This window comes from Channa argus, chromosome 16 (genome assembly GCF_033026475.1).
Source record: "Channa argus isolate prfri chromosome 16, Channa argus male v1.0, whole genome shotgun sequence".
NCBI classification, from domain to species: domain Eukaryota; kingdom Metazoa; phylum Chordata; class Actinopteri; order Anabantiformes; family Channidae; genus Channa; species Channa argus.
In genome coordinates this window covers 4,294,723-4,321,127 of record NC_090212.1, presented here as the reverse complement: position 1 = coordinate 4,321,127, position 26,405 = coordinate 4,294,723, and the positions used below count along the sequence as shown (strand labels likewise).

Here is a 26,405-nt window from a genome sequence, read left to right as displayed (position 1 = left end):
GCGGTTGATCTACACTCTGTTCTGTCCCTAGAAATCACCAACAAACACACAGAGCACCATAGCACCTGCTAAAATGATTAATGCTACTTCAATATAGACATGGTGCTACTTTCCGAATGTGAAGCACATTAGCACAAAGACAAGTAAGAGGTGAAGAAGGGGATTGTCTGCCATTTTCAAATTACTAAGGTATCACAGCAATCTTTCCCTGGCATCGTCTTCAGCTGCTGTGGCTGCCATTGCTTTAGCTTGTTGACTGACTAAGCTCAGTGCAGGTTTCTTCAAGAAAATAACACTTACATTAATGACCTTATTCCAGAATACAGCTGGCACTGCCATTTGAGGGACAGCAAGCACTAACCTTTTGCGAACACAAACAATAAAATATTAAATGATAACATTATTCATTTTCTAAATTAATTGTTCAGCATGCTTACCATACAGATGTTAAAACCAACAACAAATCTTCTCTATTCACTTTTGGTACAGCTGAAGATTTGCAAAGTCTTTCAAAAACTGGACAGTTCACACATTAAAACTGTTTCTACAAACTTTTGCAGATTTCTTATCTACGAAGGTCTGGAACTGGCAAACACCTGGTGACTGAGTAAAATGTGGGCAACACATTTAAAGATTGGCCGGCAAGTCCTGGAGATAGACCCAAATCCTGCAGGAGCCGAAATATTCTTGCGTGTTCTTGTGCCAAAACATGAACATGAACATTTGACTTTTAACTTGAGAATTTGTGCATGTAAAAAACAAGACAAAAAAAAGCAACAACATCATGGATGAAAAGAAAAAACAATGCGGACTATAAAGCATACAAGGGTTAAAGAAAAGATAACTTTTGAAAACAAAACTGATTTCAGGTAGAGCTGTAGTTACTGTAGGTCTGCCCCAGCTGTGATGTCACTGGTCACCAATACCAGTCGTAAATATTAAACATGTTTTTAAAAAATCTTTTTGAGAATTACTTGTAGCGACTGCGTCTTAATACTAAAGACTAGAATCTTTGTCTGTCAGCACAGACTAGTGTAGGTCAGACTGGCACTGAACTTGTCCGGTCATCACGCCCAAGTCGCATTTATAACGAGCTGTACAGTCCTTAAATGTGTGCCGAGCTTTAGTTTTCACACAGCAGCCAGTTTGTTGGAGCTTTATTTCAAGCTATCCTCAAGAACATGAAAAAGCTGCACAAATGGTTTGGGGTTGAAAGGGCTGAATGATGTGACTCCAGGAGAATGCCATATTTAAGCACCTGCACCACCACTCCACATTTTATACCCCTCCGCCTTTGCAAATGTGTTTTATTCCACTGCTGTGTCTCATTACACAAGAACACACTACCAGCTGAGTGAGGCAGATGTTCTATTGTAGAGTGCAGCAACTCCTCAAGTGGATAGCATCCATCTGAGAGCGTGTGTTACAGCTGGCAGCCACAGCTGAACCAGGACAATCTATCTCGATGAGGAGAATAGATCTCGAGTGAGAAAGATGGTGTAAAATATGGCAATGAACTGCCCTGCTGCCAGTCCCCAAGGAAAGATGACACTGTAGATGGGAGGCAAAAGAGGGTTCAGGTCAGAAGGCCCTGATGTTACTGCCCTTTCTGTCAGTGTGTCAGCTTCCCAGCACTAAAATGCAAATGAGGAAGTTGGCTTGCTCTGTAGTCCCTGCAGCTAAACACTGCTAATGGAAGCAGGGAGACAGGAGTGAGTGAGGGTGAGTATGGGGGCAGCTGGTGGCATGTGTCCAGTTGGTCTGTGTTGGCTTTTGGGAGGTAAAGCATGCCAGTGGGCAGCAGATGCTGCGGGGACAGCTGAGATCTATGACTGCAGCCCTGTTCAGCATATCATGCTGTTGTGACCCATCCTATCCTAAACCCTTTTCTCAGTGTTCTTATAAGCTTTCCTGCATTGTGTGTAGCAAAAGGCAAAAGCTCCAAGCCCCTTCAAAACTTTTCTCTATCTGGAGGGCTTTATCTCAGCTAATGAAACAATTTACATAAACATTGTTTTCCCACATACAATATACATATGACATATGTGATCATTTAGCTAAAGGACTCTTTTCCCTTAATCTACTCTTTTAACTCTCTGATGTTGTTTTTGCTTTTTGCACATCGCTGGAGAACAGGACCAAGTGTCTCTGTAATCCAAAACCCTAAAACCAGAGTGAGACCTCTTCTCTAGTAAAATGACCAGCGGGTCCTAAATCAGTTTCTGAATCTCCCAGTTCATATTATGCCAATTATTTCAAAATCAAACTGTAGTTCTGAATCAGGAATCTCCAGCAGTCTTTTTGAAGCAAGTACAGCAGCTTTTGGACAATATTGTTTGCAAATGTCAATAGTCTGTTGATATGGAAATACAAACAAATACAACTATTTTGTGGAATAAACTATACAATGTGTTTCTATTAACTGTGCCAATATTCATTTTAAGCTTTATTAGTCAGACATTTACTGTCCAGATGTCAGCATTCCTGTTCCAGCCATATCTCACTTGGTTCACTAATCAATTTACAAAACTCACAGTCTGGTGTGTCAACATACTTAGAGATAAGAGATCAAGCTGCTATAGATTAAAATGTTAAAACATTTTAGTTGGCTGTCAACATAATGGATTGACTGATTGACTGATTAGAAATAACTGTAGTTGGTGTCAGATAGATATTGGATCAACCTTTTCCCCTGCAGGCATCACAGCCACTGGCAATGGAATCAAGGTCTCCAAGAGTCACTGACAAGGATATGTTTCATAAACAGTTGGGTGACAGTTTGGTGCTGGTGGGATTTTCAGAATGACCTCCCACCCTCCAAGAGGTGGAAAGAGGGCAACAAAAGATAAGGAAAAAAAACTGGAACTGTCACCTCCGAGTTATGTGATTAGGCTTTGAGCATCTGATGTGACGTGAATGCTCTTACCTCTGGTCGTACAGGGACTCTCATACCCTGCACTGTAAAATTTGAATCGGAGCCCTTTTTTTTTTTTACAACTTTGACTTGATTTCTTCTACTGTCAGATTTCACTCAGCTGTGCCAGCTTTTGCCCCTACTGGATTTTCTACACCAGTAGAGTGAGTGAAGATCTATTACCTTCTATATACATAATGAGTTATTGCTGGTTATTGTTGTATATTGAACAAGACTCCTGAGGCTACAGTACGGAGATCTACATATCTGTTCATCTTTCAACATTGTTTACTGTAAATAAAAAAAAAAAAGTATGTGCACTGATGATTGTCTAATTTGGCCTTTGAAGCCATTGTTGCTGTTGTGTCACAAAAGCTGACCAAAGCTGTGCTAACCCCTCTCCCACTCCTCCTCATTATCATTAGATAGAAAAGGTGCACTAAGACCTTGCTTCTGATGTGTCATTCAGACATTTTAAGCTTATAGAAAATAATGCAAAAACGTACCTGCTATATTCCTGCTCGCAAAATATGCCTAAATAAAGCCAAAGCAAGAGAAAAAATTCTTTGTAAATAAAGATACTGCTAATAATACATGACACACACAAATTGGGGCTCACTGTTATTTGACCGATGAATACAGGGACTACGTGACAAAATCTCCCAGAGCTCTATTGCATAATTGTGGCTCTTGGACTTACTGTATATAATGCACATCAGATTAAGTATTCTGATAATTTCCATGACATTATCCAGGATCTACCTAAAAAGGCAATTAATCCTGAACATTGTTCTTTTAAAATAACAATGACTCCATGAATGTATGTGCATTAATAAATCCAATAGTGTAAGCGGTTGTAATGCTACATTGTGGACATAAAAGTATCTCATAAATCTAATCATCCGCAAAGACGTCCTTGTCTTTGTGCTTTAGCCGCTGTGTAATCTATAAACGATGTATGTGTTTAACCAACATGCACACTATACTATACCTCCATCAAATTGTTTGCCAGCTCTAACATACTCTTGTGGGTCCCTTTGTGAAAAGTGTTGCTGGGGATGTTCATCAGCTTCACCTGTGTTCATAGTTCTATATGTGAGCAAACATTGAGAAAATTCTGGAGAGTAGAGTTACTTTGCTAGTGAAACCATCATCAAGTTTTAGTCCTATGGTTTTAATAAATCAATTCGATTAACTTATAGTTTTTTTAACTGATTAGCTGAACCAGTAGCTTCGATATGTGGAGGAAGGAGTTGTTGAAAAATAAGGGGCACCAAAGTCAGCAAGTTGTTAAAGTGTAAACACATGCTTAATTAGCTTTTGATAATCTTCTGCTGCTATGCTTAAACAATACATAATTATTCTCAGTGTGCATTCTGAGCATTTCCAGAACAAACATTTCTTTAAGATATTCAATCTGATCTCACTATTAGCTTACAACTGCAGGTCGTGACCAACAATTAGGCTGCCACTCAAAACGTTCTCTCTTGTCAACCTACTTATGTGTGTTATATAATCACTGAAGCATGATGCAGTGTGTAAAATGACTTCCATCAAATGTCTTTCTGTTAGGTTCATCTACCTGATATTGTGAAGGGAAGTTTAACGAGACCTGGACTAAAAACTTGGTAAAACTATCATGCTGTTGACTTTACATATTGCAACTTTTTCATTTAAAGGTCCAAAAGGTATGGCAATGTGATTATGAATTGATATACTTTCTTTTTTTCTTATATTCTTTTTTCTTATATTCTTTAATAGAATTCTTCTATTCTATTAAATGCAGTTTGTAAACATGTGAACATTATACATGTAGTTACATTGTCTAAGGCATGATTCACACACATGTACATGTAAGCACAGGGTCAGAATGTTAACCAACTTTTGAGCCAGGATAAACCATGGCTTACACCATACAGTATTTAACGGGTTACACTTGAATACCTTTATACAACTATAACTTTTTTTGCTTTAACGCAGCATTCAATTACATTTTTGATTTCATTCCTGCTATATTTTATAATATAACTTTCTTATGTACTTTTAAAGACAGTGATCAGCCACTTCAGCACACACATTAAACATTAGACAAACACAAAGTCTATACACAATGCTGTAGGTTTAAGATGTGCTCCGAGTGCCTGAATGGGTCGTAAATCGTCTGATCAAAAAGAAACTCAATTCTGGGACAATGGCAGGGCTGAGGGTAGAGGGCAGTCGAGACAGAGCTGTTGATAGCTACTGATCAAGAGCTGATGGCAGCCGCCATGGACAATTGGAAGCAAATAATCTTTGTAGGACAGAGTTGCCTGGACTTGTCCATCTGGCTGAACGGAGCTGACAGCGTTTAACTCACCTGACATGTGCATGGAATCCTGAGGAAACCTCAGGACGTCCTCAGCTACCCAGGAGAAGCTCCAGTATCCTTTAGGAATGCCAGTTGCAGTCTTGCGGGGCAGTGGTTCACCTGGAAAAACAACAAAGCCACATTTTGGTTTCAGAGCATATAGAGCTTAAGTTAAAAGAAGCAAATAAACATGATTAAAATGTTTGGGTATGTAACTACATAATGATTGCTCCTGCTGGGTTTGTTTGGACTAGCTGTTTGAGTACCGTGTATATGGTAGTCTACCTTACTCATTGCTCCACTTCCCTTATAACAAACTGTAAATTTTATGTAAACTTGCCGCTTAAAACCAGTCATAATGCAAACCCTTCCCCATTGAAAGCTTTACTGTGTAACAGTATCCTCTGTGATCTAAATGGTGAGCAACACAGTAATAGTCCAGCTTAAGGGAATTCCTGTAATAATGTTGAAAAATGATGTGGTATTTCATCATATTGCTCAAAATATCCCCCCAAAAAATCTATCAAATTCAGCACTTCTAAATTGCATCGACAGTACCAGTGCTGCAGATTGATACCTTTAAAGATTTTGACAGTGATACAATGCACTCCAGTCACCCTTAAAGATAGTCTAGCGGGCCACACAAGTATTATTGAATATTGCTTAGCGCTAAGCTGTATAATTATCTGAGGACATATATGTCTGATTTAGTATTTAAAACAGAAGTCTGCAACTGTGAAAAAATAAAAATCCAACAAATTTCTGTTTGTACTTCTTGAATCCACATCTTCTCAAAAAGTCATCTTACACTCACACACACACACACACACACAACTGCTAACTTCTGCTAACTTTCACTTTGCCCTTAGTCCATGGACAGTCACAGACCAAAACAGAAAGGAGACTCCCTTAAATCCATAAATACTGCAGTAGTTTCAAATGAACCTTTTTTTTTTGACACGTTTTTTTTTTCCATTCCAATTTGCACTGGCATACATAGCAGATGATAGGAACATGATTTTCAGATGATGATTTGTAAGGGCCCTTATCATGTATAATATACCTGATAAGATAATACATTTAATACATGTCAGAATCAGAAGCAAGCAAAAATCTAAGTCAAAGAGAAAACATCTAGGAACATAAGAGTGAGAAGAATTGAGTAGAAATGCCTCCATTTCATGAGATGTAAATGCAACATAGGACAGATATACAGTATATATCTTTCCAGATTAGTGCATAGGATGTTGTCTAACCATTTGTTAAGAGAAATCCTAGAAACTATTAGCGTGGAGAAGGGAAAAGAGAGCAGAAAGACACTGTCGATAACACACAGTGCAAAATCAGTGACAAAAAGACTCAGACTTTGTGAGGACTTTGATTTAAAAATGAGGCAGCATCACCCTGTTAATGATCTCTCCTTTCATTCAGACTTTCACTGCTCCATCTGCAGCCTTTTGGTATGTACATTGCGTTGTTGAAGAAAGCTGATTTAGAAACCTGGTTACGTTTATACACGGACAACAAATTGGCATTCTCTGGAAGAAATCGGTTTTTCCAAGGAAGCAGACTGTAACCTGGTTACTTAATTGGATGTAAATGCACTGACTAAACCTCCAAACTGCCTAATCCTAGCCATTTAAGCTGCGAAAGCCAGTGCAAATTTAAACGTCAGTGCCTAAGAAACTGGGGGGGGGGGCCAGTCCCATCCCTGGTAAAATTGTGGAGGGCTGCATCAGGAAGGGCATCTGTCATACTAACCTGGCCAAATCAACATGAAGACCAAATGATCCATTGTGGCATCTCCAAGCTTACAGGCTACATCAAAAGAGCGAAAAAAAATAGCTATTGATGTCTTTGTGCCTTATGTCTGTAAGGCTGACAGTCATGCTTCAGTTCAATCAGCAGATAGGAAAAATGTGAATAGCCATCATTTAATAAAAATAAATCCATTAACCTTTACAAAAGGGATGGCTACCTGCTTTTCCAACTAAAACTATGACATGAAATGACATCTCTAAAAATAACAACGACAGCTCAAGTCTTTGTAAGCCTAATGAATAAGCTAAGAATAAAGTGACATGTTCACAAGATGGAAGAGGGGTCAAGCACAATCCCATCAGTGTTTTTTTGTTGTGGAGCACATCTAAAAACTCATCTGCAGTTGTGTTGCAGTTATTTAAAAAAAAAAGGCTGTATTCAAATAGCAAATTGAAATAAGTGATCTATTACAGACTCAACATGTAAAATTCAATTACAAAAATAAACTATTGTACAACTGAAACATAAGAACATTGGTTGTACTAATGATTAGTTCATTTTCCTTTCAAAAATTTGTTTTTCCATTTTATTCTAGTGTTGGCAGGATAGAGGTCTGACTAGATAGAAATCTGACTAAATACTCTAGGGGAAATACTCCTGATGATTTGCTAACTGAATGAAGCAGCTGGCCAGGGCCTGGATGAGGCTTGCTGCTTAAAAAAGGTGGACATCCATTTATTCTGTTGGAATCCCTTTATTTTTCCATCTTGTTGACCATGTTGGAAGAGCTGACAACATGGGCTGGCAGTCTGCTGATGGAGCTGAACACCTCGTAGCCTGCCTGGTAGCTGTAGCTGCTGGTTGGCTGAAAGGCATTAAAACAAAGTGATCATCCACTGAGAGGAAGTGACTGGCTGGCTGACTGTTGTAAGCGGATATTGGATGTTTTTGCTCTGTACTCAATTAACCAGTCAAGAAGGTCTGAGGCAGGTATACAGTGCCATTGCTACCCTGGTGAGGTACTTTCAAAACTTACTTTCTCTCTCTTGGTTTTGGAGATGGACTGGAACTTCAGCACCAGTGGTGCAGGTGCTGTTGTATTGTAAAATGGAGACGGCACACAAAGCCTTTCATTTGACAGTCAATGTATGTTTCAAACCTCACTCATAGAATGAAAAGTCGAGTTGAACATTTGTTAGCAGCTCAGCCTTATAAAGCAGGCAAGGAGATCACAGAGAAAAGACAATTGTGCACTAAAAAAGAACCGGTTAAGGTGATTCTTCTGTTCTCTCCTGGTGATACTATATTAAACCTGACCAATTGGGAGGAGACACCATGGCAGACAATAAATGCCATAGGCACTAAATACCCTACTCTATCTTGGTTGACCTGGAAATACTTCACAAGGCCCCAGAGAGCACTAAAGGATCCACTTGGGAAAGATAACATCTAGGTTACCTTGCTTAGCTTTCTGCCACGTTAAAGTTGTGTTAATGCCGTGGTGGACAGTGTAACGCTGCTCATGATCAACAGGTGCCCATTCTTTTTCATTACTATGGACTTCTGCTTGGGAATTTTTCAGAAACAGCAACAATATATTTGGCAGATGAGTGAATCAATGGCAATTTTGATGAAAATTAAGTAAATTAGGACAGGTGTATGTTTAAATAATTTTAATAATACCTTAAATAACTTTAACTTTTTTATACTCCCTACAGATAACATGTCCATATAACTCTCAACTATTTGGGCTCCTGTAGGTTTAACTGATTTATGATTTTGGTTTGTCTTTATCGATTAAAATCCTAGCTATAATGTCATTTCAAATGGATTCACAAACAATTTTTAGCAACAGTGTTGACCACAAAAATATTAGCATAATATACACATATTCTTCATTGCATACAGCCAATCCTCCATGTAAAATTCCCCACTACAGGAGGACATTAATTCAGCTCAATGAACAGTCTAATTCTGTCTCCCTCACTCTCTGAAATCCTTCAAATGCCCAGTGGATTAATCAATGATGCCTAACTCAACCTGTCACTTAAACATGACAATGTATGCACATACATCTCTCTCAGTCCTGTTCATTCCTCTTCTTTTGACTCTCAATCACTCAAGTGTTTTCTTTTAGTGGGATTAAAAATGATCATTTCATGGGGCTGCAACATGTCGCATTAAAGCAAAGAGGAGAGACACAGAACAACTTACAAGGCAGGAGAAGAACAACTGCTTTTGAGGGGACAGTACTATACATGATAAATGTGGTGCTTATGGGCTTTGTTTCTGGATAGTGCAGTGATCCATAAATGAAGCCAATTACCCATGAAAAGGGGAAGCAGAGTAAAGGTACAGGTAAGCGAGTGCTGGCCCAGCTACACGTAGCATATTGTCAGGTCTTTATTGAAATTAGAAGGATTCTGGGATGTCTGCACAATGGCTAGTTGGAATACTGGGCTCCAGACTAACTCTTTTCACTGGTAGCACTGGTGCTCCTTACTAAGAATTCTGGGACCACCAGTTAAAACTTTAAGCACACCACTTGCAATGCAAGACATTCATATTTTTTCCACTGACTAAGACACCCTATTTTCCCATATCTGCCTGATTACAATGTGGAAGATCCTTATTTAGGACTAAACATTTTTCAATGTTTATTGACATGAATATGTTTTTAATGTGAACGCTGACCCTAATGGAGGATCCGCTAATGGTTTTACTAGAGAAAATAGGTGTTGGTGCAGGGGACATCTACCTTTGTTGTTGACACTTTGATAGCAATCTGTTCAATCTCTCAGATCTTAGATCTAAGTTATCTTTGACTTACAAACAGTTGAGTCGAAAGGTTTCCCTACTGCCTTCCAAAGAGCAGATGCCCGACACCAGCAAGTTTCATTTGGTGTGTCATCACAAACCAGCTAATCTGACCTAATGTTCGAGATTGTCACCCGAAACAGCAGCAACCATCACAGGGCCACGGAAACAGGAACCTGCTGTTTACTGCTCTGAAAACAGTGTCAGAACTCAGTCGCTCCTGCTTCACGCCTAAATAATATTGTTTGCTAACATAATATTATGGCTGCACCTAACAATTTTGGTTTTTTGTCAATGAATCTATAGATTATTTTTCCAATAAGCTCTTTTTCATTTTTCAATTAACATGTAATAATATAACATATTAACATAATTCATTTAGTAGAAATAATTACGTTCATCGATCATTTATATTTCAATATAAATATAGTAAATCGGCCGTTCTTAACTGGTAATCTGTGTTATACAGACTAAAATGAAGTCAGTATCAATTAGGGAAGAGCTTGTTCCATTCAAGTCATTTCCTTAGTGAACCGTTTAGTTTACTTAACTTTAAATACTATAACAGGATAGAAGAATGAACATGAAATCAGTCACTATCACTGATCCCTGTCCTCCTTTGTCTGCTGGGGACTTTACAGCTACAGGGTCCTGCCTGGTTTAAGACTGTGATTGGCACATTAGGTTGAACAGTAGTGGCCTGAAGCGCAGCACGTGCAGCTTTAGGTGGATGTAAGCTAACATGTTCGTAGCAGCTAGCAATTAGCCAACAATCTTGTTGTGGTGAAGAGATTTCTGCACCGAGTTTCTGGATCATTTCCTCTTATAGATCTTTAATTTACTGAGCGGTACCCGAACGAGCACTAATGTTGTCGAGTTAAGGATTAACTTTGACTTTACCTGAGCTGTCTGCTCCCTCTCGGCCGCAGACAGCGACACTTAATTGAACGCCGCTCTCGCTCAAACTCTGTAGTAGAAAGCCGCTCCACAGGTTGATTTCCTTATTCGCTAATCTCCGTGGTGTCTTGAAGAATTTATTCAGAACACAAATATTTATATTTTGGTGCTCTAGTTAACCTTTAACTAAATCCGCGCACAGTCAAGTAATATCTTTATAACTTGAAAATGTCGTAAATCCACGTATATTTGTCATAGATTACGTCAACGCGTCGGACAACGCCTACTCTGAAGACAGGTGAAGTTCCGTTTCCATTGGAAATGTGTAACTAGAAGTAGACGACTGAAGTTTCACATTAGCTCCACTGCTCTACCTCACTCACTCACACCCAACCAACCCACCTACACACACACACACACAAACACACCATATCACAATTCTCGCTCCCTTCTAGCATCTCGCCTGATATCACGATGAGAATATGGGGGAATATTTGAAAGTCGCAATAGTCACCGCAACTGTCACCAGAAAACGTTCGCGAAATGTGACTAAATGGTCGCAGTCTGGAGTCCTGTTAAAAAGTTGCTCACAGAACAAAGCCTTGGGCTTCTGAGCTCAGCTGGGCTGAGGTTAACTTTACCAATGTTTGAAAATGTAACGAAGCTCACCAAGTGGACTAGGCAATAACAGCTAATTAAAAGGGAAGCCACCCATTAATGCTGCTAGATTATCATCCTCCTTGGTCTCCTTGGACAATTGTCCTATTCTTTTTAGCCATTAATTAAAGATTTACCTTGGGATACATACATTACTGCCTAAATAAATTGATTACCTGTCTGGCCCAGTGAGGCATCATTAAATGTTCATCAAAGTCTGCCACCACCACATCTAGCAGCTGACGTGTACAATTGGCTGCTCTCTCTCTTAGACAAAAGACAGCATTGATTTCCATCAGAAGAGCCCTCCTGTCCACTAAGTACTCCAACTTTCATTAAGACCTTCACAGAATTCCAAATGTTAGTCCCTAACCCCGAGGAAAAATGTTCTGTGTACACTGTTAATCACAAACACACACACAGCTTTCACCTGAGCTTAAACAGGCTTTCAACAATAGTATGGCGACAGCAAATAGATTCATTTACATTAATAGAAGTAACAAGTCTAATTTTAAAAACTAACAACCAAGGTTAAACGGGGGGTAGATTTAAAATGCTCATATTATTATGACACCTCTCTGCACTTGGTGGTAACTTTAAGTGGAGGATACGTTGTTTCTAAGAGGCTTTCTGAATTTGTCAAGATATTGGTGCAGGATTGTTTTTTTTTTGGTTTTTTTGCACAAATCCTGCCTTGTAAACCAGTAGGGATTTCTTCTTAACTCAAAGTGATGCCTGTAAAACCTGACCTAGTGCAATAATGTAACCTTATTTTCTGCGGAAAGCTAAGGAAACTAATTTCTTCCTCTTGGATAGCTACTACTAAATTTTGAAAACTAGACGATATTTTTTGTATAGTGTAGCACAGTAGTGGGATACTTCATGTTACTATAGTACTATAAGGTTTATGAAAATTGCAACTTTTGAAAAGGCTCTCATTAACTTTATTAACTTGACCTCTATTGACTGTTTGAATATGAAACACGCAGTTTCAATAAATGATGTTAATGTAGTAAACTTTCTAATAAGCAGAGCCAGCTCCCCAACACATGATGAAATACCAGGTATTCCAAACAAAAGCGCCCTAAATACCATTACAGAAATATCTTCTGACAGTCCTTAAGATGTTCCCCTAGGTAATGCATGTTCATTTGCCGTGTGTACCCAGAATTCAAAGTAAGATCAAGCAATGTTTTGTCTCTCAAGGTGAACACCAAATGATTTTATCAAAGAAATAGATCCTAAGGCTTCAGTCTGAAACCATTATCCAGAGGAAGAAAGGGCTTCGCAGTGACAATGAAGATGTCAACTGGGCTTCACTGATGCTCATTAGAGAAAATGGTTCTGCTGTTTTACACTAATGCCTTTTTATCTTGGAAGTTTTGCTGTACCAGTTGTGCTCTAATACACTCGAACACACCTGTTAATATAGCAGGCAGCCCTGTAATCACAAACTACGCACAATTCTGACTCATTAACAGACACAGCTGTCTTGAAAGTTGTGGAAAAAGTTAAGCAAAGTCTTATTTGCTAGATTCTGTCAAATAGTTATTTAATGAGGGATGCCCTAATTTTATCATTTATGCAAGATTCCTTTCTTTGTATATACATGCTCATCACCTCATGAGCTTCAGGGTTTTCTAGAAATGCAGACATTTTCTTAAAAAAAAAACAATGTAGGCCCTAATTTAAGTTCTAGCAGAGGCAAGAGAACTCCCTTCACACAAATCATTGTGGCTTCTGCCAGACCCCTTCTTATTTGCTGGTATAGACCAGGTAGTGTAGTATGTGACTGTGAAACTAGTGCTTTGAGAGCCTTACAGGTTTCCAAGGCGAGAGAGAGATGTGAGGAGATAGATACTATGTGAAGTCAAAACAGAGATGTGTGGAGGAGTTCTGAAAACAACCAAAGGTAAGTTATTACAGTTTGGACCCCTAATTTGGCAGCTTATTAAACAGTCAACAGTTGCAGCAGCAGCTAAGGCAGTGAAACAATTACTTCTCTAAGTCATAAGTCAAAGTCAGTCAAATCAGAACACCCAAAAAAGACATATTTTCTTTAGATCCACCATGACTTATCTTCTTATCTCTATTGTCCACTGGGAATAAAATTCCACAAATACACTTAAAATTGGGAGAATAAAAGATGCCCTTTGTAAAGTCAACATTATTTATATTCCAATATTATACAGTGCTCACAATGTTAGATTTTAAACTCTCTACTTTAAAACTAGAAAATGCCACTGTACAATACATTTTTCAAACCACTGGTTTCATAAATATTAAACCATATGCAAATATTTAGAATATTTCAAAATACTCCTACAGCAATGAAAGTCATCAAACCCTTTTTTAATAATTGCCCTGATATTCAAATCATGAAACATTATGACTGTTTACTTGATTTTTGCTCCTAGCAAACCAATATTTTTGTACCAGCTACAAGCCACTTGTAAGTCTGTACCATGATCGTGAAGTCAGCCATATTGTTTTCAAAAGGTGCTATGCAACCCTGTAGTCAGTCTGCTTTGTTGAAGGAAAATGTTTCTGCACTGGAGGGGGTTGGCTTCCGCTAACATGCATCCACTGTCCCCGACTCCAATGCACATGTAAATACAGTACAGTTAAAATTCCTAGGATTAATAAACAAACCTCCAATGGTGAATACAAATTAAGGCTGATGTGCTTTGGGAACATGCTTTTTCAGCTAAATAACATAGTTCATTACCTCTTCCTTGACTTCAAAGTGACTGAAGTTGATGCTGAGGTTGTTTGTTTTGTTACATCATCAAAGTACCATCCAAGATCTGTACTGGCCTTACTCAATGACTGAGGCATTGATTAGCGCTGTAGCTGCTCTATTACTCCTGAGACAACTAACATTTTGGTCGGTGGGTATAATGGGTACTGGGTAGTACTGAGTAGTTTAATATTTCACCACATATGAATTATTCATCTAAGAGCAAGTTTCAAAGCCCACTGTATGGACAGGATGTGATAATGATAAAGGTGGATTACTGTGGATCTCTTATGGATTCCACTAACTGAGCTAATAGCACTTTATTGGCAACAAGATCAAAATGCAAAAAAAAACAAACACACAAACAACCAAAAAAACACAGTCAAAAGCTAAAACTACACAGATGCTGGCACTATAACAATTTCTTTTGTTTTTTAAGCATGCTGATGCTGAAAAACTGTAAATATAACAGCCCTGCTCCTGGCACTAACCTAGCTACTGCCCATGAGATGATCTTCTTACCTCATGACACAGAATCCAATACCCATACACACACATACAATCCAAAGATAACCAGCTGCTTCCTGTATGTATGGGTGCTGTCGTCTTACCTTTAACGAATGACAAAAATTCAATACTATCCCTACAATACAGTATCTAATAATGAATATTACAATAACAACAGCAGTAACATAATCAACACCAGTCCCATTATTACATATTCCCATTTTATTTTTTAAATGACAAAGAGGACAATGCTTAAATCACCGGGGTCCCAATAGCCTGCTTATCAATCAGTCACCTGCAGCTGCAATGGCTGATGCAATATTCACATCACATCAGAGTGTGGGCGCTGTCAGTTTTCATAAAGTAAGAAACTATGGAACATGTCAATTACAGTCCAGTGCCAGCTGTATTTTGTGGGGGCTTAAAGAAGGCTTGAGGGATCTAAAATAGTTTCTACATGTACATAATAAACTTAAGACATAAAGTTGTGGATGGTCCCATCACTGTTGTGCCGATGACACACAGCTCTTCCTTTCACATTTCTGCCTCTCTAACTTCTTGCATTATGGTAGAGTGGGAAATTACACTTCCTTTAAGGGAGCTGCATCTTATGGCTCTGTTCATTTCAAAGAGCTGTTTAAACAAAGCTGCTTGGTTTATCTAAATAATCACTATGTCAATGGATATGTTGTGTTTTTTATACTTGTGTGGCCTCGATTTAGCAGCACTACAAAACTCATATTACCAGATCTAATGTCAGTGCTCAGGCTACACACAGACAAACATATACATCTTCAGAGCAAAGAGGCCACAAATAAGCAGTCAGGAGAAATGGGCACTTTAGGTGTATTTACAAAAAATCCTTCATTTGGTTTTTACAATGTAACCACTGCAAAACATTTAGAAAAAAGTTTTAATTCTCTGATTTACTGCTTTGTTCCTGGCTAATTCTGCTCCCTCTCTTTATTCACCCACTATGCGACTCAACCACACATTTAGGGAAATCAACAGACAAATCATATTGCATTTAAAAAACGAAGTCAACAATTTTGCAAACGGCTGGTTTTCATTGTTGACATAAAGGGGTGGATGTAGGACAGGTAGTGAAATTTGATCCCAACCTCTAAAAGAATGGGCCTCATGTATAAGTCCGATCCTCCATTATAGAATTCTACAAGAAACCCAAATAAATAGACCAGTACCCGTGGTTTGACTCCCAATGCAACACAAACTATCACGACCCGGCAACACAGGGCGGAAAACATCCCCACCTCCACAGATCAAAAGGAAGGAGAACAGCTCTTAAGGCCTGTGGTTATCCAAAGTGGGGCTTAAATAAGAAAGCGCCCAGATCCACCAGAAGGGTGATGGACAGAGCAGTGACTCAGAGCCAAATGAAAAACCTGGTAGTTCCTGATATGACTGGAGTGTCTGAGAAACTTAAAAGATTTTTTAGAAAACCACCACATGACTATTTACTTCAAACCCACTAACACACAGACACTGAGACTCGTCAATCGGAAAACCCAGACACCAAAATGCAAGAAGAGCAACACAGCATTAGCGGTCCAAGGCAGTGAAGAGGGTTTTTGAGACCAAACTGCCTCAATACAGGAGAAACAAAACCTCAGGGTCAGAATCAGCAGCGTACCTACACCTGAAGGACAAAGGTACACAATTTGGACAGAAAAAATAAATGTTGTGAGAGAGGCATCTACAACGCCGGATAAGTTCCTGTCGGGAATAATTCTCTCAACAGAGAAAGAGGCTTCAGAAAAAACTGCTCTCCCATTTTCCTGCCCAGGAAGATTACGACCACTTCCCACATTCACTACGGAGGCCACACCTTAAGAGTCATGATCGTTTCATCCTAACTACCCTCCACCCTGATCTCATCTCCTCTATTGCCCATTGCTGAACTCAGTGAAAGTGAGATTCTTAACAGAGCAGAGACACGGACCATGTCATCAAATAACCAGACTTTTAAACTAATCTTGGCCATAACCTTAGTAACTGTACACAAGATAACAACAGCTGTTGCCTTAAAATGTCTTTATATTAATATTGTATATGTATTCAAAAATTGTTAAAAGCACAAGATACAAATGAGAATAAACAAGGACAGACCAAAACCATGTTAAAGTAAGTCACTGTACCTGAAAAACAAAATTAAGCTTTTATCTTTGTCCTTAATGGCTTTGTCAAAATCTCTGTGAAATTTAAAAAAGAAAAATCCCAATTGCATGAATTATATTTGGGGGGAATGGGTATAGTGGGTAATCGATCACATTCATTAACCTGCTGCGTGATGTTTTGACAAGTTGGAGTTTGCTCGCCCTCACTGTCAGCTCCATAAGTAAAATAATACTGCATTTGGCTTTGTGCATCCAGTTCCTCTACAATCTGGACAAGCTCTTGTTTTTCAGCCATGTTCTCATTCACTATGAGAGCTGCCAGACAGTGGTAATGGAGCACTGGTTACACACTGCTCTGCTGTCACACATTGACACAATTCAAGAAATTCAGCTCTGATTAGAACACCGTTAAAACCAACGCACATTCCAATTTCATATAGTACTGTTTTTAATAAAATGGTACCGCAATACCTTTCTAGTATCGATATTTTATCCAACTCTATACCCTAAAAAATCTGCCAGAAATCTAGGGGATCATCACTGATGAGCAACTGAGCTTTACGGAACAAATCTCTGTCTTTTGAGCATGTCGATTTTTCTTCTACATCAGAAAGATCAGACCCTACCTTTCTGAATATGCTACCCAATTCCTTGCACAGGTACTAGTCATATCTCATCTTGACTACTGCAATATTCTACTGACAGCATGACCAATCAAAGCTCTCCACATGATCTAAAGTTCCTACCTCTGCACTGGCTTCCATTGGCTGCCCCCATCCGGTCTGAAGACACTTGCCTACAGAGTGGTCAACTCAACAGTAACGTCAAATCTAAAAGACCTTTATCCACATCTACATATTTTGTTGTCTGCTTCTCTCTGCTAATGAGAGGCCCCCTACACAACACAACAAAATACCCCAAGGAAAGCTCAGTGGGCACATGATGTTGGAATAAGTATTCTACAAATACTGTATGCAGTTAAACAAACAAAAAAAAAAGATCTTTTATTCTTTTCCTATCTAACTAACAACTGCTGCCACAGCAACTGCTGGCAGTTGTTAGTAAAGAAAATGGAATCTAATGTTTCTCTCTTGTGAGGTATGAGTAAGTCTTTGGCTAGTGCAGTTCTTTGATGACAACAGTCAACCAACAACATGCCGGAAACCTGACTCACATCCATAAATCAGGAGATGGTGGAACTTTAAATCAAACAAATGATTGCCCAATTGCATTACTATGTAAATTATCATCTAGCGATTGAGAAATCCCCTCCTCTTCTTTCCTTGGGGCACACATTAAGTCATTTCCTGGGAATGTTTTCATTCATAATATGACAAACGTAGTCATCATTCCAGATTGACAGTTACATGTTAACATGAGAGATCAAAGCATGAACACTTAATCTTAATGTTCATTGAAACATCGACAGTGGTAAACACAGTGGAGCCGCAACTCTAATGGTTCTGAAGAAGAGAGCTATGAAAACACGTAAAAATCAGATGGCTGTCATACTGAAGGAATTTCACTACCAAAAATCCTTATTGAAATTTTTACCAATTTGCATATGATAAGTTTCTAAGTCACATTTTAAATGGTTAAAGGTATAATATGCGGAGTTCAGTGTAATCGTTGCGCACTTACATTTGTCTTCATGCAATGAACATGACTTCTTTTACATGCTGTAAAGCAAACTCTCAAACATTTAAGCCTTCTGCTGTTAGGAAACAAGTTAGCTTTTTTGCTGTTTGTCTAGGAGAAAGAATGTGTAAACTTCCCGGAAATCATACATGATTCCTCTGTCATATCTTTACATTAATTCAAAATCTTGTCTTTCAAATATTTGCAGAAGATGTGTGTGTGTGTGCGTGCATTAGAGAACAGATTAAAATCAAAAACATGATGGAAAACACAGTTTCAATGACTTCCTGCAAGTCACAGATCAAGCAAGTAAACATTTAAGAGAAGCCTTTCAAAAAAATCAAAAATCAAAATCCCCTCAGCAAAACACTACCAGTCTCTCTAACCTGAAGCAATGTCAAGCCACAAATCAAATACTACCAGACAATATCCACAGGTATTCATTCAGTCTTTCTCTCTTTTTTCCCCATTTAAATTCTGCAATATCGTGGCTCCGGCACATGCATTGTGCACAAGGCTCCACTAACAAACACAATCCATCAAGAAAGGAGCTGCTGCTGTATGAAAGTGGACATAATTTACCACAACGCCTCCCCACTCCCCCTATAATCACTGGAGTTAATGTAATGCAGGCAGCCTTTAAAAACTGAAATGGTACTCGATAAATCTGGCCCATCTCTTGACCTGCCATCTCTTTTTCCTCTCTGCTTTTCAAAGGTTCCTGTTTGTTTGCCCTCTCTCTTTTCCGAACACACAAACACCCTGTTCTTCTGTGACAGTCCTTCCAATGCCCTCTTTACACCAGCGGCCCCTCTCCTACGACATGCAATCGGACTTTTACCTGCTCCTTAAATCATCTCTCTTGCTTCTCAACAACTTCTCCCTTGACATCGCTTCAATGATGGTTAGTCCACGTGGGTATTCCTCTCTCGCCGTGCCTAACCTGTGTTGTTTTTACATTTACACTCAATTCTTACAAAATCCAAAATCCATATTCAATGCCTATTAAAAATCTGTTAGCACATAACAACAAATTCATCCTCATCCTCTGTAGATTATTTTGCAACATGTTAACTAAAGAAAAAATGACTTTTGATTGGAGGAATATAAAAATATATTTGGTTATGTTACGGGACAGTGGGTGGATTAAAAATGGGGTAATTACTCCTAATTTAATACAACTGGTGTGGGCAGGTTCCCTTTTAAAGCTCCTGCTCAGATGAGTAATGTATTCATGAGCTGTGCAGTCATTTCCATTCCAGTCTCCCATTTCCTCCTTTCAGCTTGCTCCAGAAAGAAAGCAGTGTTACTCTTCATTCACATTTTGTTTTCATTTGACTTTATTACAAAACTGACAGACTTGCTTGGTAGATTCAATATTGTGTAGCTTGCTATAGCTTGGCATAACGTTGGATTGCTTACACTGTGCTCTAATGTAACAATCTGTCACAGACAAATGAATTGCAATTCAGTGTCACAGTTTTGTAATCATTCATTCATCTTCAGGTTGACCATTGCACTGGTCTCTTAAAAGTTCATATTCTTTTCTTCCTCCTCCCGCAGCTGGTTAAGCTCACAGGCTGCCTCCACATTGTATTAAACCTTAATGCTTACACCTATCTCACATGACAACATTAGAATTGAATTTGCTCACCATCCAGGTCTGTTACTACTTTGATTGCTACATTACATTCATGCTCATTTTAGTAGAATTGTACGTGTGATATGTGTCAGGGGAGCTGTAGTTCTGCTAGACCAGCTGGACAAGTAAGGGGACAGTTTGAGAATTTAGAAACATGATTCTGCACTATTTCTAGGTCAGAAATCAAATTTGCGCTATTTCGTGGAACTGGCCATATTTTCTACTTCATACAAAAGGTCAGATGTCCTTGAGTTTTATCTCTTTCACTGAAATCTTCAGATGACAGGTGGAACTGAAGTAGTTAATCTAATCTAGGCTGCTCTTTTTAAATGAGAAATAAATCTGCATCCGAATCTGCAGTGTCCCCTTCCATGTAATAGGTGTTATGCATGCCCCCCCCCACCACCACCCCCACCACCAAACATTAGTGGACAACAGTTATACAAGACACCTCATAGGTTTAGTTGCTGATCAAACACACCATCACACAAACATACACACACTTAAATAACATGACTAAACCAGAGTTCCTGCTCAGGTTTTGTGCAAATATTTAGTCCTGATAGCTCCATCAATGTAAATACTAAAAAAGGTGCTATGTTCAAACAATACAGAGCAATATAATATAAAAATGGAATACAAAGGGTAAACTTCTGGGTATTTGATCTACACTTTGTTAGATGCAAACTTTGAATTGGAACAATGCTTTTACTTATGACGTTTCACAAGTCCGCAAAAACGCAAGTACATATCGAAAAACAGTTACCAAAATTGTTTTCACCTGTGCCCCGTAATATTTAAACCCCCGTTAAAGATTCACTCACAGTTAGATCCTCCCCGTGTATCCCAGATTGAACACCCAGCCTTCTGGTTATGACTGACTTTCATTATTTCAGTTCTTGTCTAATTTTTGGTCTGTTGTACGCATATTTAGTTTTAATTAATTGTACCCATTCCCGATCTGTTCTGTATGTGAGCACATTTTGGTTATTTGCTAATATCTGTTCCAAAACTGCTCTTTTTAGACGCACAACTAGTTTGAGTTTTTTTGTGCCTGAGTCTCCCTGTACACGTTTTGGTTACTGATTACACCTATTTCTTAACCGCTCTGTTTTGTTGCTGCCGAGTTTGTTCCCATTTGTTTCCTAGCTTTCTCTGCAGTACACCCATTTTTATTTTCCCTGTCTTGTCCCTGCTTAGTTCTACTTTTCCTGATTTTATTTAGTTGCATTACATTCTTGTTCATTACCACAGCTCTTGTTTGTCGCCCAGCTTAGTACACCCCATGCTAATATTTTTCCTCTAATCATGTACCCCTGCTTATAATTAGTCCTTCTAATTCATGGCAGACCAGAGACAGTTTTTGTTTCTGTTCATAATTGTTTTTAAGTCCTTCCTGGAGGGAATTTTTGCTGATCTTTCCTGATACCTTGTGTTTTTGAATGCACTCCTTTAATAACCAGACTCCCTCCTCTCGTTGTCACTTGGGTCCATCTATTCACCAAACATGACTATAACTTGCAGTGCGGGTTTAACTTAAAATGGATGGATGCTTTATATTTGGTGACAATGGGCAGAATGTGCTAACAAGACAACATAAAACTATAATGAACACTAAAATCATATCCAACCTCTCTGATAGCTTTCATTTAAAATTGTACTCGTCTGGATTTCCTTGCGGCAAAGGCATCTATGGAATCATCAAATTATATCTGAAACCTTACAAAAGCCTCACCGGGGGGCTATTTGGCCTTTTCATGATAACAATATCAATATAACTTGTTGATGTAGGAACAGCTACCTGAGATGTGCACTGATAACTCATCCCATGCTTCTCTCTCTCACTGCACAGTGCAGGACAGGTTCGGGTCCAGGTAAACAGAATAATGAGAAGGGGGTGGGGGGTATTGTTGTTGTTTATTTTTTTCTGTATTTGTTAACTTATTTTTAAGACAGAGCATGAGGAAAGGACGCCAGTTGGGGGTGCAAATCATTATTGATTGATTTATTTTTCCTTTCGGCTTATACTGTGAGTTCAGGGTCGCCACAGGGTATTAATTGTCCGAATGCTGATTCAGCACAGTTTTTACTCCGGATGCCCTTCCTGACGCAACCCTCCCCAAATTCTACCAGGCTTGGAACTGGCCCTGCACGGCTGGGGATGGGCTGTAGGGGATTCAGTGACATGCCCAGGGACACTTCCCCATGATCCGTATCCAGCCATTCAACGACTGAGCCACTGCCGCCACTCTCAATCTAGAACTGCAAATTATTTGACATTTTTTTTTGAGGGCTTGTAGCAGCGCCACCTTCAGCAGGTTGCATCCTAGGCGACCGCCTATATGGCCTATGCCAAAGGCCAGCTGTGGTTGTTTAACAGAAGCAGACAAATGACCTTCGCTATCTCCAAGTACTTTAGCTAATTTAGTTGTTGGTGGCTCCGGTTACTCTAGGTCACTTCCACTGTTAGATAGGTTACAGTCAGGAAAGAGGTCACTCGGACTTACATCTTTAACGGTATTGTATTGTGGAGCAATGATACTTGGTTTACTTTTTCTTTACATATTTATTGTTATTTTAATCATCTAATCTACTGGAGCATCGATAATAATGATATTCTAATCTTTATTATTATTATTTAATTATTTAATATTATTATTATTACTATTATTATTATTATTATTATTATTATTATTATTATTATTATTTCTGTCTTCCATACATTTTTTTGGCACTTATTTCAAACTTTTCAAACTTTAAAATGCTCCTCCATTCAGCTTTGTAATATGTTTTATACTTTTCAAAATATTCAGCTCTTTTTAGCAATTTGTTCTCATTCAAATCCTTTTCAGCTCCTCTTCAGCTTTGTCCTATTTCCACTTTAACTAGTCGGGCATACTTCAGCCATTCAACCAGCTGGAAACCATTCAAGTTTTGGCAAATCACAAGATTTTTAGCTATCAGCCTTGTATTCTGCTTTTAGTTTAGGTTGTAGAATAATCACTGTTTTAATTGAGGTACTTTTGAAGAATGAAATATGTTGGGCCAGCTAGAGTGGGTGACAGCATATGCACTCCATCTTCTCAGCTTCAACTTTTATCAACCCTTTTTCTTCTTTTCTTCAGTCAACTTTCATCTTTCCTCAACAAATTATACATTAAAGCAAAAGTATTTTTGTGTTCTTTCAGGAAACGTAACTCTCAGGGTTTACAGTTCTTTCTGTATTTGGCCGTCTGAAACTCTTATTTCATTATCTTCAAATAAGTATATTATCATGTTCGGTGAAGCCTTCTGCCACTCACTGTTTTAAAATTTTGTTCATAGGACTAATACTTACTTACTATACTCAAATTTTGCACATTTTACGAGTCAAAGTCTGAGCAGTTCACAGCCTGTTTTCAGCATATGTGAGTGACTCAGCTGATTGAAAACTGTGGTTGCAATGGTCACAAACACAACAGAATCAGGTCATGTGATCAGCCTCAGAGCTGTGTCCAAAAACTTCACCCGATGGATTTTCTCCCATATGATACACAGTGGAGACACCCCCCCCCACACACACTTTCAAAATAAAATTTCCAAGTTCAGCTTTGCTTGTAAAATCCTTTCAGCACTGAAGCATTGGCAGTGCATTTTCTTTTTGCTATTTCTAGCTGTGTTTTGATTTTCTCTGTGTACAAATATACATTTTAGAGCAACGCTAATTGCTGTAAAGGTTTTATTATCCATCCATCGCTTATCCTCTTTGGGTTGCAGGGAGGCTGGAGCCTATCCCAGCTTTCATCGGGCGAGAGGTGGAGCACACCCTGGACAGGTCGCCAGTCTATCTCAGGGTCAACACAGAGAGACATACACAGACAGACAACCATTCACACCTATGGGGCATTTAGATTCACCAATTTTTGGACTGTGGGAGGAAACTGAAGTACCCATGGGGAGAAAATGCAAACTCCACACATAACGGCCACGAACCTGCAACCACTCCACCACAGTGCTGCCCAGGTTTCAATATTTTTAATGTATTAAATTATTCTACTATTTATTATCATAATTATAATTATTATACCATTATTATTACAGTTATTATCTGAGCAATGGTACATTCTAGGAAATTCTGCATTTGTCAGATGCAAAAGGTTAGTTCAGTGTTTCCAAACCTGGATTGATCTACAAAAGTATAATCCCATTACTTTCTCCAATAACTATAGAGCAGTTGTGTATGTGGTGTAAGCCAGACATTTCATCTGCATGTGCGTATCTCTGTCCAATCTCTCCTTGCAGCCCCCTTGATATTGATCACCCTACTGCACCATGCCTCTCACATTAACACTGATCATGGCTATCCCTGCACAGAGTTCCCCATTAATGTCAAGTACCATCTAACAAACATTTGACAAAATCTAATTCTTCTGGCAGAGGTCTTAACTGTGGGGAAACAAGACAAATAAGAGACCAAATGACTAACAATTGCATTTAAATTATAATTTTGTTTAAAAACTGATCTGGATTTTTTTTGCATACTGTAGGCGACAAATTAGGCTTAAGAATATATAATATATATATATATATATATACATACAGGAATATTCTAGGGGTGAATTGCACCCAGTCTTTACATTGAAATTTCTAAAAACAGGCATTTGTATGAACACAAAGGAAAAAGTCACGCTGAAAATGGCAAAACTGGGGCTTGTAGGCCACACAAACAGCAGGAGGCCTAAATCACGCAGTTCTCCTCAGACACACTGTGATGTTTAAATGGTATCCTGCTTCTTTTCTAATTCCTGTGGTTCCCTTCACCCACCTGCTGGTCAGGCGCTTTGTGCAGTAACTCATCGGAGAAGAGCTTAGACAGGGTGAAACACAATTACCTTGCCTCCATCTGTCTGCATGGGAGCTCTCCCTTGTTGTATATTTGCACACATACACAAAAGCAACCACTCAGCTCTTGAAACAACAGACACACACACACACACACACACACACACACACACACACACACAATGCATTATCACCCATGCAAAGCCACTAACTTTCTATGTTTGCCTCTTATCTCTCCCCCTTGTCACCCTCCATATTCAGGCAGCCCCACTGTCATTAGCATCACGGTGACCCCACTCGAAGCAATCTACACCACCCTTATGTCCCTCTTAACAACATCATCATCAACATCATACAAATCACTGCACCTGGTTGCTTTTGGTGTATGGGCTGAGATGGTAATACATGTGTCACCAGTACTGAAAATGTTTGTTTAAACCAATATAATATTCAGCTGAAGGGGTGATCTTGTCTAACACCTCTGATGGTAGTAATGACATGTGAAGTGGTTGAGTTTCACTTACTTCAGCTTTAATTGGTTAGAAATTTTAATTGAATTTCAAATTTTGCCAATTTTCGTTGTTGGCTGTTAAATGTAAAACCTGGCTTCTGTACTATTACTGCTATGTCCAAATGGTCAATAAACTGCATTTTACTGGGAAAACAGTTTCCATGGTTATGCTTGGAGCAGCTGTAACACAATCAGGATTGCTAGAAAGTCACAGTGTATGTCTCACAAAGGAACAATACCCCATTGACAGTGAGATGCTGATTTAGGCAAAACAACTGTTTAATGTTGTTGCATTTATATAGAGAAGAGAGTGAGATTCACATTAATATTTTTGAAACCTGTTCCACTCAGCATTCCCATGCTGTAAGGAAAGTATTTCCTACTTCATTAAAAAATGCATGTGTTGTATAGTATGTAATTGTTTTATTAGAAATGAAAAGTCACCAGAATGCAAGAAATACAGTCTTTGAGAACCTAACTTTTAGAAGTACCCTTGAGCTATTGTTTGATTTATTGGTCGCACTCATAAAAACCATGGGTTATAAAATGATTCAGCACATTTACTTCCTGCATCCTTATTTATTACTTCACGTTTCCTGCTCTTGCAAACTCATCCTTCAGATACTCTTGTTTATTTTTTTCTTGAATTCGTTTTCAGGTGTATCACAGTCTATATAATTGGTGCATGATACAACGCACGTCACTGTGCCGCAGGAGACTTCTATTCACAGCTACTTAGAGAATGTGCCCTTTTAGAATATATGAAAGACAAATTTCAGAGTGATATTTTTTGACCCATCAAAAGTCAGGCAAAGATGTTCAGAAGGTAGAATCGGACTGTAAAGGAAAAGAAATGTAATGATATTTTTTTCCAGGCCTTAAACTTTTAAGAGTTGGATTATTTTTTATGAACTCAAACACTTTGGTGAAATAAAAACTAAAAAAAAAAAATGTGTTAGAATAATACAGTCTGTTTGACAACCCTCAGGTAGATGTTTAGCTCTCAATGTGGCAAACG

At 38.7% G+C, this 26,405-nt stretch overlaps 1 protein-coding gene across 2 annotated transcripts in view; it reads right to left on the bottom strand.

Moving 5' to 3' along the window:
- Positions 1-26,405, bottom strand: part of alk (ALK receptor tyrosine kinase) — a 335,775-nt gene that overhangs the window by 191,046 nt on the left and 118,324 nt on the right. For both annotated transcript variants that reach the window (XM_067478980.1, XM_067478981.1), the window contains exon 2: positions 5,271-5,381. In XM_067478980.1, the coding sequence (XP_067335081.1) occupies positions 5,271-5,381 (111 nt within the window). The remainder of the gene's footprint in view (positions 1-5,270; positions 5,382-26,405) is intronic.